General features: G+C 34.2%; 2 protein-coding genes across 2 annotated transcripts; both read left to right on the forward strand.

Moving 5' to 3' along the window:
* Positions 1 to 110: 110 nt before the first annotated feature.
* Positions 111 to 4,987, forward strand: LOC136217000 (bifunctional L-3-cyanoalanine synthase/cysteine synthase 1, mitochondrial). The gene is made up of 10 exons (XM_066003558.1): positions 111 to 377; positions 624 to 733; positions 1,674 to 1,731; positions 1,816 to 2,079; positions 2,476 to 2,613; positions 2,694 to 2,745; positions 3,932 to 4,011; positions 4,109 to 4,168; positions 4,287 to 4,367; positions 4,690 to 4,987. The coding sequence occupies exons 1-10, from the start codon at positions 213 to 215 to the stop codon at positions 4,786 to 4,788; spliced, it is 1,107 nt and encodes a 368-aa protein (XP_065859630.1). The 5' UTR covers positions 111 to 212; the 3' UTR covers positions 4,789 to 4,987.
* Positions 4,988 to 5,345: 358 nt separating this feature from the next.
* On the forward strand, positions 5,346 to 11,295 carry LOC136216703 (protein DETOXIFICATION 34). The gene is made up of 8 exons (XM_066003261.1): positions 5,346 to 5,434; positions 5,684 to 6,224; positions 7,287 to 7,912; positions 8,970 to 9,026; positions 9,913 to 10,151; positions 10,728 to 10,846; positions 10,927 to 11,013; positions 11,107 to 11,295. The coding sequence occupies exons 1-8, from the start codon at positions 5,346 to 5,348 to the stop codon at positions 11,173 to 11,175; spliced, it is 1,827 nt and encodes a 608-aa protein (XP_065859333.1). The 3' UTR covers positions 11,176 to 11,295.
* Positions 11,296 to 11,772: the final 477 nt, after the last annotated feature.

Here is an 11,772-nt window from a genome sequence, read left to right on the forward strand (position 1 = left end):
CCACACTAAATAGAAGTCAAGCACTATCTCTACAAAAAAAGAAAAGGCCGCCTTACAATTATTTGTTGTTTGTTTATAATTAAATGGCAACTAGTATGCCAAATCCAATATCCTTTATAATGAGGTTGTCCGAACGCCAGATTTATGCTCCATTATCCATCCTCCATTTGAGGCTCTTCTTCTACTTCTAACATTCTCTCAAGCATTCATCAATGGCTGCTTTCAAGAGCTTCTTAAAGCAAAAATCAGGAAACCATTTTGTATTAAGCAGATTGTTCTCCACCGAGGCTGCTGTTGATTCTTCTTCTTTTGTTCAAAGAATCAGGGATCTACCCAAAAATCTTCCCGGAACTAAAATCAAGTCTCAAGTTTCTCAAGTATGTCTATTTATATTCTTTAAGTTTCCCCCTTTTCTGGGTTTTCAATTTTTTATTTGAATTTGATTCTCCTAGAATTCAATTAGTAACTGCCCAGTTCATTTCTTTCTGTAATTTATGCCTAAATGCTCATTTGAATATTATGTTCTTCAATTCAATTATCAATGGCGTTACTGATTTTTATGAATCTTATGTTCTTCTGGTTTCGTTCTCACTGATGTTATTCCCCCTTTTGATGTTGTTCAGTTAATTGGAAGAACACCTTTGGTATATCTTAATAAAGTAACTGAAGGATGTGGAGCTTACATTGCTGTTAAGCAAGAAATGATGCAACCAACTGCCAGTATTAAGGACAGGTATATCTGATTTGATTTGATTATCAGTATTAGGATTCGTATCTGTTGTTGATTATAATAAGCTTATTGATTCGATTACTCATTTCGAGGCTAGTTGGACATCCGGGTACCCTTTCGTTGCACTAGAACTTGAGATCTCTAGTTTTTTTTTTTTTGAAATAAAGTTTTATTAACTTAAATCAGATGAAAGAATATTGCTAAGAAATGGTGGTGCCCACTCATCCCGAACTGACACAGAATTGACCGCTTTTGCTAGAGCACGAGCACAACTCTAAATCTCTTGATAAATGAATACAATCAGAAATAATGTCAACTAAATACTAAATACCTTCTAAACCCATTTGAATTGCCTTGACTATGGCGAGACAATCCGACTGAATTTGAATTTTCACACTGGGGGCGATGCATCTTAGTCCAATTTAAAGCTTCTGTGATAGTCACGGCATCGGCTAGCTGAGGACTGGGATTTCCTTGAAAAACTCTCTTCTTAGCTGGAATACATTCTACAGACTGGTTACTTGATAATGCTATAGATGAAAAAACAAACTTTTGATGCAAGAATTGAAAAGAAAAGAAGAAACTTGTCAAAGGAGAAGACAAAACCAAACTTGTCAGATGACAAAGAACTCCAAATTCCCATTTTAATCAACATTGTCTAACTCATCTTCTTCTCTATTGTGCATTCCTCTGTTTTTCTCCCATCTTGAGACTGCTTTTTAGAGTTCTTAAATGGTTTCTTAATTCTTTAATGACACTTATTGAGATCTCTAGTTTAAGCGACTTAGGTCCCTTAACCACTCAAGTCAATCTTAATTGGTGTTGAACCATGTGGATATTGTATTAGTTAGCTTCTAATTTCCTTTCCGCATATTAAACTTGTTTAATCAATACCAGATTCAATTCCATTCCTAAAGAAAGAAACTACTTATTCTTGTTGCAGACCAGCGCTGTCAATGATGAATGATGCGGAAAAGAACAATTTAATTGTTCCCGGAAAGGTTTGCTAAACAAATTTTCTCAAAAGATCATCTAAATTTGTCTTTCAATACTGTTTTTTTGATTGATAATTTGTGTTTTAATAGACAACCTTGATAGAGCCAACATCTGGTAATATGGGGATTAGTATGGCATTCATGGCTGCCATGAAAGGATATAAGATGGTTCTGACTATGCCCTCTTACACAAGCTTGGAGAGAAGAGTGACAATGAGAGCATTTGGAGCTGAACTGATTCTCACTGATCCTACCAAAGGTATGGGAGGAACAGTTAAAAAGGCCTATGATCTTTTGGAATCTACACCAAATGCATTTATGCTGCAACAATTTGCAAATCCTGCAAATACCAAGGTATATAATCTATTCGCAAAAAAGCATCCGATGCTCGGATCATTTCGATTTTGGTGATTGAACCCTTAATCTTTTATTTCAACACATCAAACCCCTAATCATTTATGGTCACTTTAAGCTCTTGATGACTAGAAAGTTAGCTTCAAAACATCTAATTCAAAAAATGTACTTTTCACAATTCGAAAGTAGATGAAATGAATAACGGTCAGTTAACCGAGTTTTATGTTCAAAGCTAATTGTTGAAATGAAAGATCGGGGATTCAATCCATCAAACTCGGAATGATTGGGGGTCACAAGATGCTTTTTGCCTAAACTATTTGATAACTTACCTTAATTGGAATATGATTTGTAATTTGAAGAACTCCTTTTTATCTGACCTTAAATTGGGGGGAAAAGGTACACTTTGAAACCACCGGACCTGAAATATGGGAGGATACAGTTGGACAAGTTGATATCTTTGTGATGGGAATAGGCAGTGGAGGTACAGTGACTGGAGTTGGACAATACCTCAAGTCCCAAAATCCCAATGTCAAGGTATGAATTTTAAATTTATGTCCATTGTTGATTCTAATTTTTCTTTCATGATGCTTGAAAACTGTTTTTGTTGTGATCAGATATATGGAGTTGAGCCTTCTGAAAGTAATGTGCTAAATGGTGGCAAACCAGGTAAGAAGTGTCATTTTCTATTAACTTAGCCTCCTTTGGTTTGGTTCTCCTTTTTATAGCTCGTTTTTTCTTTTTTAGTCCTAACAATAAAGTACAAGTGTTTGGTTAGGACCGAGAAATAATTGCTTATAACTATTTTGGAAAGAAATTCTGCATGACCCTGAACTTCAAAACCAGACATAAAAGTCTTTGAATTTTGGTCTTTACTAACGTAAAGTCTCAAACCTTTGACCAGTGCAATAGAAGCTATGGAAATGATATTCTAAGCAGCTTTAATTCTTAAATTTTTTGGTTACGGGCTCATTTAGATGTTGTTTGGTTAGAATAGAGAAAATGGATGTTCGGAGAGAGAAAGCTTCTAAAATAGTGATTTGAAAAATAAAAACCTTGATTCCATTGGAAATGTGGTTCTCTACAGCTTTAATTCTTGAACTTTTTCATTTCGAGATCGTCAACCGTCATTTTGAGGTCGTTTACTTTCATAAGAGATTTTTATGTTAGTAGATCTTTATGTCCAGTTTTGAAGTTTAGGGGCGAAAAAAAAGTAAGATCAAAGTTGAGGAGCCATAGATGTAATTTACCTAGACCTGTCCATGGGCCGGGCTGGGTTGGGGCCTGGCCTAATGGGTTTTTATGTAAAAATGTGCATACCAAATCCAGCCCAGCCCGCTACTAATTTTAGGCAGGCTCGGGCCAGGTTGGGCTTGGGCTTAAAATCAAATCACAAACCCAACCCATATAAACCCACCTAAAAATATATATATATAAATATATAATTTTTAATTATAAAAAATAAATTTATACTTAAAATTAATTATAAAAATACAAATTTATTAATCAATATTAATAAGGTGGGACGAGCTGGGCTGGCCCGCGCTATTTTTATCAATCCCAAGCCTGTCCAAAAAATACGCGGGTTTTAGCAGGCCTAGACCGGACTGAGTCTAAGTTCAAATTTCATTGGCCAAGCCCGACCCCAAGGGACACGGGCCTGGGCGGGTACACAGGTCTAAATTTACTCAAAAATCTGTTAACATCAACCAACTATCAAACAGCGGTTAAACAAACATGTAAACCAAACAGGCGCTTTGTAACCGAGGCGGATCTTAGTTGATGAAGGAAAGACAATGATTTGTAGTTACAAGAGAGTTTATTTTAAGTTAACTTTTTGTTTCAATTGAAAAAGGTCCTCATCATATAACTGGAAATGGAGTTGGATTCAAACCAGACATATTGGACATGGATGTGATGGAGAAAGTTCTTGAGGTAATTACACTCTTCAAAACAAGATAAAAAGGGTAAAAAAAATGAAAGGTTGAAATCTGATTTACCAAGCTGAAAATGGAACATTCTGATATATCAGGTTAGCAGTGAAGATTCAGTAAAAATGGCTAGAAGATTAGCATTGGAGGAAGGCCTTATGGTACTAAATGACTTCAACACCAATTTCAATTCTAATTAAAAGTTTCGGATACGTCTTCAGCTTTGATTTCGAGTTCTTTCATCTTATACATATACACGCCGAATTCTGGTTGATGCAGGTGGGAATATCATCTGGAGCAAACACAGTTGCTGCTCTTAGACTTGCTAGAATGCCAGAGAACAAAGGCAAACTTATCGTGGTAAGCACAAATCATCGAACTTGTAGAAAAATTAGAAGAAGAAGTCCGAATTTCAGAAGCGGGAATCTAGCTGTTTGAATGCTTTTGCTTCTTGTGATATCAGATAATGATAAAGCCATATTTTCTAGTGGTCCCGGACCAAACTGGTCCCGGACCGTTGAGGTCATGCCACATCAGCAGCGGTGTTGATGTGACATGATTTGAATGGTCCCGGACCAGTTTGGTTCGGGACCATTCTAGGATTTTTCAGCTAAAGCTAAAATGATCATAACATATCAATTTTTAAATTGAATCCTGAATCATTTGTTGTTTTGAATTTCAGACTATTCATCCGAGTTTCGGGGAGCGATACTTGTCATCTGTCCTGTTTGAAGAACTGAGGAAAGAGGCTGAAAACATGCAACCAGTTTCAGTTGACTAATGCATTCAGGGCCAGAGCGACATGGGTCGTGGAGGGTCCATTGACTACCAGTCGCAGGGGAGAAATAAACTGAAAATTACAATCACCCACGAAAAGTTTCGTTGTCAAATGTATAATTTTTGTCTGCAACTGAAATATCCGTCCAAAAAATCTGTAATTTTTAATATATTTTATTTCATCGATCCCAAGTATTTTGTTCTGCTTCTGCCACCGAATGTATTCAAACGAATTGCTTATAATCATCGAAGTTCCATCGCAAAACCTTTTTATTCCATAATTCTACCTTCTTATAATCCTTGACTGATGGAAAGTTTCGTCGCCGAATGTATAATTCCATCTGTTACAGAATCTGAAATATCAGTAAAAAAAGTCTATAATCTTTAATATATTTTCTTCCCTCGACTCCCGAGTATTTGTTCGGGTTCTAACACCGAATGCACTCAAACGAATTGCTTATAATTGTCGAACTTCATTGCAAACACAAGGAAATCTATAAGAATATGTTGCACGGACAAGAACACAGTCTAAAACATAAGTCTTCAAAAGATAGCAGGGGAATGGAAATGGAAACGGATACGAAACAATACTCTTTTGCAATCCTGGATTTAAACAGAGAAATCACTGAGCTTTGTCATAAAGATCGAATGTTGGCTCAAATATTGATTTTTAATAAGAATTAAAACCCTAAACGTAAAAACCTCTGAAGCTAAAAATGGAGTGTAAACAAATGAAGGAGACACAGAGAGAACACCAAGTCAACAATTCCCTCAAAATCTGCCATATCTATTGCTGCTTAGATTTTAGCATGACTGGTTGTCCTTAAATTTAGCTACCATAAAACCTGAATTTCTGAAATCACACAATCTGTATGATTTCTGAAAACACATAATCATAGAAAAACAAGAGAGAGAGAACGAGAATTTTCCGATTGCATCAAAAACCTAAAAAAAATCAAAGATCTGAATAAAAAAGGAGCAAAAATTGGGAATAATAAAGAACATGTTGGTCCGCTCAGAGCTGAGGATAGCAGCTGTTCATCCTCTGCTAGATCGTCTCCGAGACACAGACCTGCGCCATTACATACATCTCCGCTATTGATTGATGGCGCCGTAAGTAGTAGCAGTAGTTCGCCTGTGGCTGTTTCCGATCATGTTTCCGTCTTCGAAACCGCCGATCTTCATTCTGCACCTTCTGCTTTTCTCGCTAATGAAACAGGAGATTATCCTCCGATTCACTCTTTTCAAGATGCGAAGTACATATTTTTTTTGGAATCTTCTAAGTTATGGACGATCGCAGGTCCTATTGCTTTCAATATCCTCTGCAATTATGGTGTTAATTCCTTTACTAATATCTTCGTCGGCCATATCGGAGATGTTGAGTTATCGGCGGTTGCAATTTCCCTCTCCGTCATTGCAAATTTCTCTTTTGGTTTCTTGGTTTGATTCCCTTCCCATATTCATAATCTTCACTTTCATTTGTCCAAATTTACCCTATCCTTTGCTAATTTACCTCAACCTACGAAAGAAAAATCAATTTTAAATTTTCTAAACGAAAATAATTTCACCGTTGTTAATTGTCACGTTGAACATTTCAAAATAAATTTATCTATAAAATTAAATAATTTTCTGCATTTTGTTAGGTTGTTTATAATTGTTTTAACTAAATACTTTAGTCAGTTTTTTTGTGTGATTAAATTATATCCGATAGATTTAGAGCCCATTTAGTTTAATTCTTGCTTTTTTTTGTTGTTTGTTAGTTGGTTGTTGTTGCTAGCTACTTGACGTTTGTTGATGTTGTTGATGATAAGTAATATATATTAGTTGATTTTTCTGCTAAAAAAATTGTTTCTAATTTTTGTCGAAGGCTTTTATATATTGTTTAGAATTGAAAGACAAAGAGTAGCTCCGAGAAATCGAACCAATTTAACACTTAGAGCTTGTTTGTTTCAGCTGTTTGCCGTTGCTATTAACTGTTTGCTGATAGATAGTAGATATTAATTGTTTTTTCTGGAAAAAAAAAGATGTTTCAGAATTTTACCAAACACTTTCTATCATGTTTAGTATTCAAAGGCAAAAGGCAGTTCCGAAAAATGGAAACAAACGGACACTTAGATATTTTTTCGGTGAATCAATATTTTCGAATTTCTGTTAGTCACGGATAAAAAGTGAACTTGCTTAAAAGCATTATTGAGAAAATTTTACCATTTCGTATGTTAGGTGTAAAATCGAGTAAATCTGCACTTCAGAGTACAGGTGAACACTACTAATGATGTCATAGTTGTTGAATAAGTGTTCAAATAATGGTAAATCAATATTTTCGAATTTTCTATTAGTCACGGATAAAAATTGAACTTGTTTGAAAGCATTATTGAGAAAATTTTACCATTTCGTATGTTAGGAGTAAAATTTGCAAACACGACAAGGGCAAATTTGGAAATCTATCTCAAATTAATCAAACTTGAACCCATTAATGATATTTTCTCTTATATCATAATGCAGCTTGGAATGGGTAGTGCACTAGAAACATTATGTGGGCAAGCATTTGGAGCAGGGCAAATAGATTTACTAGGAATCTATATGCAAAGATCATGGATAATCTTATTTTGTGCTTGCTTCTTCTTACTACCTCTGTATCTATTTGCCACACCAATCTTAAAGCTACTAGGCCAAGAACCACAAATAGCAGAACTTGCAGGCAAATTCTCAGTTCAAATAATCCCCCAAATGTTTTCACTAGCAATAAATTTCCCAACCCAAAAGTTCTTACAAGCACAAAGTAAGGTCACAGCATTAGCTTGGATTGGATTTGCAGCTCTGATAATCCACATAGGAGTTCTTTATGTGTTCATAAATGTGTTCCAATGGGGTTTAGCTGGTGCTGCAACTGCTTATGATGTGTCAGCTTGGGGTATTGCTTTGGCTCAGGTGGTTTATGTGATTGGGTGGTGCAGGGAAGGTTGGACTGGTGTTTCATGGTTGGCTTTGAAGGATCTTTGGGGGTTTGTTAAACTCTCTGTTGCTTCTGCTGTCATGATTTGTCTTGAGATTTGGTATTTTATGACTATTATTGTTCTTACTGGTCATCTTGAAAATCCTGTTGTTGCTGTTGGTTCTCTTTCTATCTGGTGAGTTTTTTCTGTCATCTCTCTTGTTGCTTGCTAAGTGTTTGATAAAAACTCCCTGAGGGAAATTCTACTGTGGTTCGGGACTAAACTGGTCCTTGACTACTCATATCAGTAGTGTTCAAGGACCAGTTTAGTCCCAGACCGTTCTAGAAATTTTGTTGAAATGGATAGATAGTCATTTAATTGACGGAAATATTTCGAATTACGGGTCAAAATGGCTTTTGAAGTTGTAGGTAGAGCAAAGTTTAGGTATGAACATGTTAAAGTTGGTAATATTTGACAAATTAATACAAATTACATAAATGTTTTAGGTATTGGAACTCGTTGTATTATTATCCATTTCAAAACTGAATTGAAACTTAAACTTTGATTTGAGTTAGACTGAACGTGAATGTGTCCCATTTTAACTCTTAATTCGAAATATTCCACTCTAGTTACAAAAGACTTCTATTATAGTGTCATTAAAGTTATAAACTTCACATTTGGGCTCATACTGATAGACTATCTTTTACACTAGCCAGATCAAATTAGCAGAAATATCACGTCGTTTATGGTCCCGTTTATTTGTTGAAAAATATTGTGTTTGGAAAAATATTGGGTAAAGAAAAATTTTGTGTTTGAAAATAAAATATTTTTAGATGTTTAGCTACAACACAGAAAAACGGGAAGAAGTGGTGGGTTACTATTGTTTCCAGAAAGGGTAAAAAAGAACGAAGTAGGCTTCAAAAAGATTAGGGAAATGTTTTACTCTTTTAAGAATAAAACATTTTCCTACCTTTCTTCCTAAATTTTTGTGTTGACTTATTTTACTAAGCAACATCGGAAAATTAGAAAAATATTTTCCTGCAAGATATTTTCCGGCAAACAAAAGGGACCTATACGTAAGCTATAAAATAAAAATCTATTGGAACTTAGGACTTAGGACTTAGTTCAATTTGATTGTTGTTGTTGTTAGCTATTGCTGACGGTAATTGCAATTTCCATGACAGTCTGTACATTTAACCCAAAATTCCATCTATAATTGTGTTGTTCATCATACGAATATTTCCTGTTATAGCATGAACCTGAATGGCTGGGAAGGCATGTTGTTTATTGGCATCAATGCAGCAATAAGGTTATTCTTTTGAATCTCCATTTCTGATTATTATTATTAGGGACAAGGGTTAAATTTGTTGCTAAAATTATTTGGGAAGTTCAACCTTATCCTTCTCGTACAAAACAGATCAAGAAATTTTAGGTCAATTTTACCCTCCTGATAAAGAAAAATATAGTTCAATTTTCCTTTCTCTGAGTAAATAAGAACCAAATTTAGCGACAGAATTCTTTTATAAAAGGTAAAATTGAGCTAAGGTTTCAAGCATCAGGGGAAAATTGAGTCATTTTGTACGATGAGGGTAAAACTAAACTTCCCAAATAATTTTAAGGGTAAAATTGTACCACTGGTTGCTGAAGTTTAGGGTCAGTTTCAAAAAGGTCATTGAATTTCATTTCGTTTCAATAAAGTTATTTAACTTTTACTTTATCGCAATAAAGTAATTCTGGTAAATTCAGATAGAAAAAATCATTGGAATAGTAACATGGTAATCACGTTGGAAATGACAAACTCTTACATATGACATGACAGTCACATGATAAAAAAGATTTTTTTTTTATTTAATTCAAGTATTTGAAACTGTAAGTGGGAGTAAAAAACGTATTTTTTCACCGTCACGTGGCATACACATGGTTGACACATGACTGTTACGCGTACAAGTGAATTCTTTCCATCGTAATTGTCATGTTACTATTTAAGCAAAATGACTTTATTGAAGTATAAAGAAAAGTTCAATGATTTTACAACAAAACGAAGTTCACTGACCTTTTTGAAATCGACTCCAAAATTTAGGGACTGTATTAGTACAATTCACCCGTAAAATTCACCCTTAGCCCTTACTATTATAAGCTGTTTAGGATGCTAGAATTAAGTCTGGTGCACTGAAAATGCTCGTATATTTTGGCAGTGTTCGAGTTTCCAATGAGTTGGGATCAGCACATCCAAGAGCTGCTAAATACTCGGTGTTAATCACTTGTGCTCAGAGTCTCCTAATCGGGATTTTTTTCGCAACAAGTGTTTTGGTCACTAAAGATCATTTCGCTATCATTTTTACTGATAGCATAGAGATGAGGAAGGCAGTGTCGCGTTTAGCATACCTACTTGGTATAACTATGATTCTAAATAGTGTTCAGCCAGTAATATCAGGTACGTATCTCGCTATATAATATAATTGACTATATACTAACTAAGCACCATAACGGATATGTCTGACTTTTACGGCTGATGCAGGAACATAGTCACGTGTGTGCACGTGATACATTCTAAGCCATAAAAACATCAAAATTTACATCATTGTTAACATCTTTACTTGGCATGTAGTTGGTTGTCTTGTTTGACATTTCAATATTCTGACGAGTCTTTATATTACAAATTGGTTAAAATGACTTTATTAAAATCAAATGTAAAATTAAGTGTTTTTATTGAAAGAAAATGAAATTAAATGACATTTGTGAAACAGATTCCCGTGATTGTCGGTGCAATTTACACGTATTATGTGTTGAAAAAACTCAATATAGATTTTGATTAAATTGAGTGAGGGCAGAGTTATAGTTATCACATAGGGTCCGTCAACTCCCGACTCCGGAAAAAAATAAGGATAAATTAGATTTTTCGATGCAAAATTCTGTCGCAAAACATAAAATGTCTGTCGTAATTTCATAGTACACGGCGTTACAGCAAAATTAGCGTCGGAATCTTCGGTGACATTGTATTGAAATGCAGGTGTTGCAGTGGGAGGTGGATGGCAAGCCTTAGTAGCATATATAAACTTATTCTGTTATTATGTAGTAGGCCTTCCTCTTGGTTTTTTTCTTGGTTATAGAACAAGTTTACATGTACAGGTATTTAATTTATTATATATTTAATCTTAATTTCCATATTTATGTTTAATTTCAATTAAAATTAACACATTTTATTGTAGGGAATTTGGCTGGGCATGATTTTTGGAACATTCTTGCAGACACTTATCCTCATTTATATTATTTATAAAACTAATTGGAACAAAGAGGTCACAATTTTACCCTTTTTTTTTTATTTTACCATTTACTCTTATTTATGCAATATTTTATAATTAATTGTTACTAATTATAATTAATTTCAGGTTGAAGATACATCCGAAAGAATGAAAAGATGGGCTGTACCAGAGATTGCTATGACTGATAGATCATAATCTTCAATTTAGTTAATTTTTTTTAATTAGATTATACGGTTAAAAAAATATAGTGGAGTAATTTTTTTTTTTTTACTTTTCATACTTTAGTTACACATTTTTATTATTTTTATTTCCATAGACAGGTTTAATTAGATGAAAATGTATTATTAGTCATCTGAATTTTTATATTTTGTTGGTCGGGTTTTAATTTTTGTTTTATTTTTTAAAAATGAAAGTTTAATTTTTATTTAATTGGATTCTTAAAAAAAATTAATTATATAAAAGATATAAGTACTCAATCGACTTCTCGCATGGAAATTACAATTAGGGGCTGGGGCGAAATATTAGTTTTACCGTGTATATTTATTCTTCCCAGAACTTTGCGCCTTTTGCAAAAGTACCCTCATTAATAATTTATTATCACGGAACCCCTATACTATCAAGTATTTGTAGATTTTCCCAAATCATTTCTTAATTACGATGTGAACCCATTTATTCGAAACTTTCCTTCCTTTGGTTTTTTACGCGCGCAATGAAATTTGATTTCCATGACCATATTTCCGAATATACGTGCACGTGTTAATTAGAAAATGAATATTTATATAATTGTTTCGG

Source organism: Euphorbia lathyris, chromosome 2, assembly GCF_963576675.1.
Source record: "Euphorbia lathyris chromosome 2, ddEupLath1.1, whole genome shotgun sequence".
In the NCBI taxonomy this organism is placed as follows: domain Eukaryota; kingdom Viridiplantae; phylum Streptophyta; class Magnoliopsida; order Malpighiales; family Euphorbiaceae; genus Euphorbia; species Euphorbia lathyris.

Coding starts and splice junctions, on each gene's coding strand:
- LOC136216703 (XM_066003261.1), top strand. CDS start 5,346: ATGGAAATGGAAACGGATACGAAACAATACTCTTTTGCAATCCTGGAT. Junction 5,435..5,683: donor CTTTGTCATAAAGATCGAAT/GTTGGCTCAAAT, acceptor ACATAATCATAG/AAAAACAAGAGAGAGAGAAC. Junction 6,225..7,286: donor ATTTCTCTTTTGGTTTCTTG/GTTTGATTCCCT, acceptor ATCATAATGCAG/CTTGGAATGGGTAGTGCACT.
- LOC136217000 (XM_066003558.1), top strand. CDS start 213: ATGGCTGCTTTCAAGAGCTTCTTAAAGCAAAAATCAGGAAACCATTTT. Junction 2,614..2,693: donor CCCAAAATCCCAATGTCAAG/GTATGAATTTTA, acceptor TGTTGTGATCAG/ATATATGGAGTTGAGCCTTC. Junction 2,746..3,931: donor GCTAAATGGTGGCAAACCAG/GTAAGAAGTGTC, acceptor CAATTGAAAAAG/GTCCTCATCATATAACTGGA.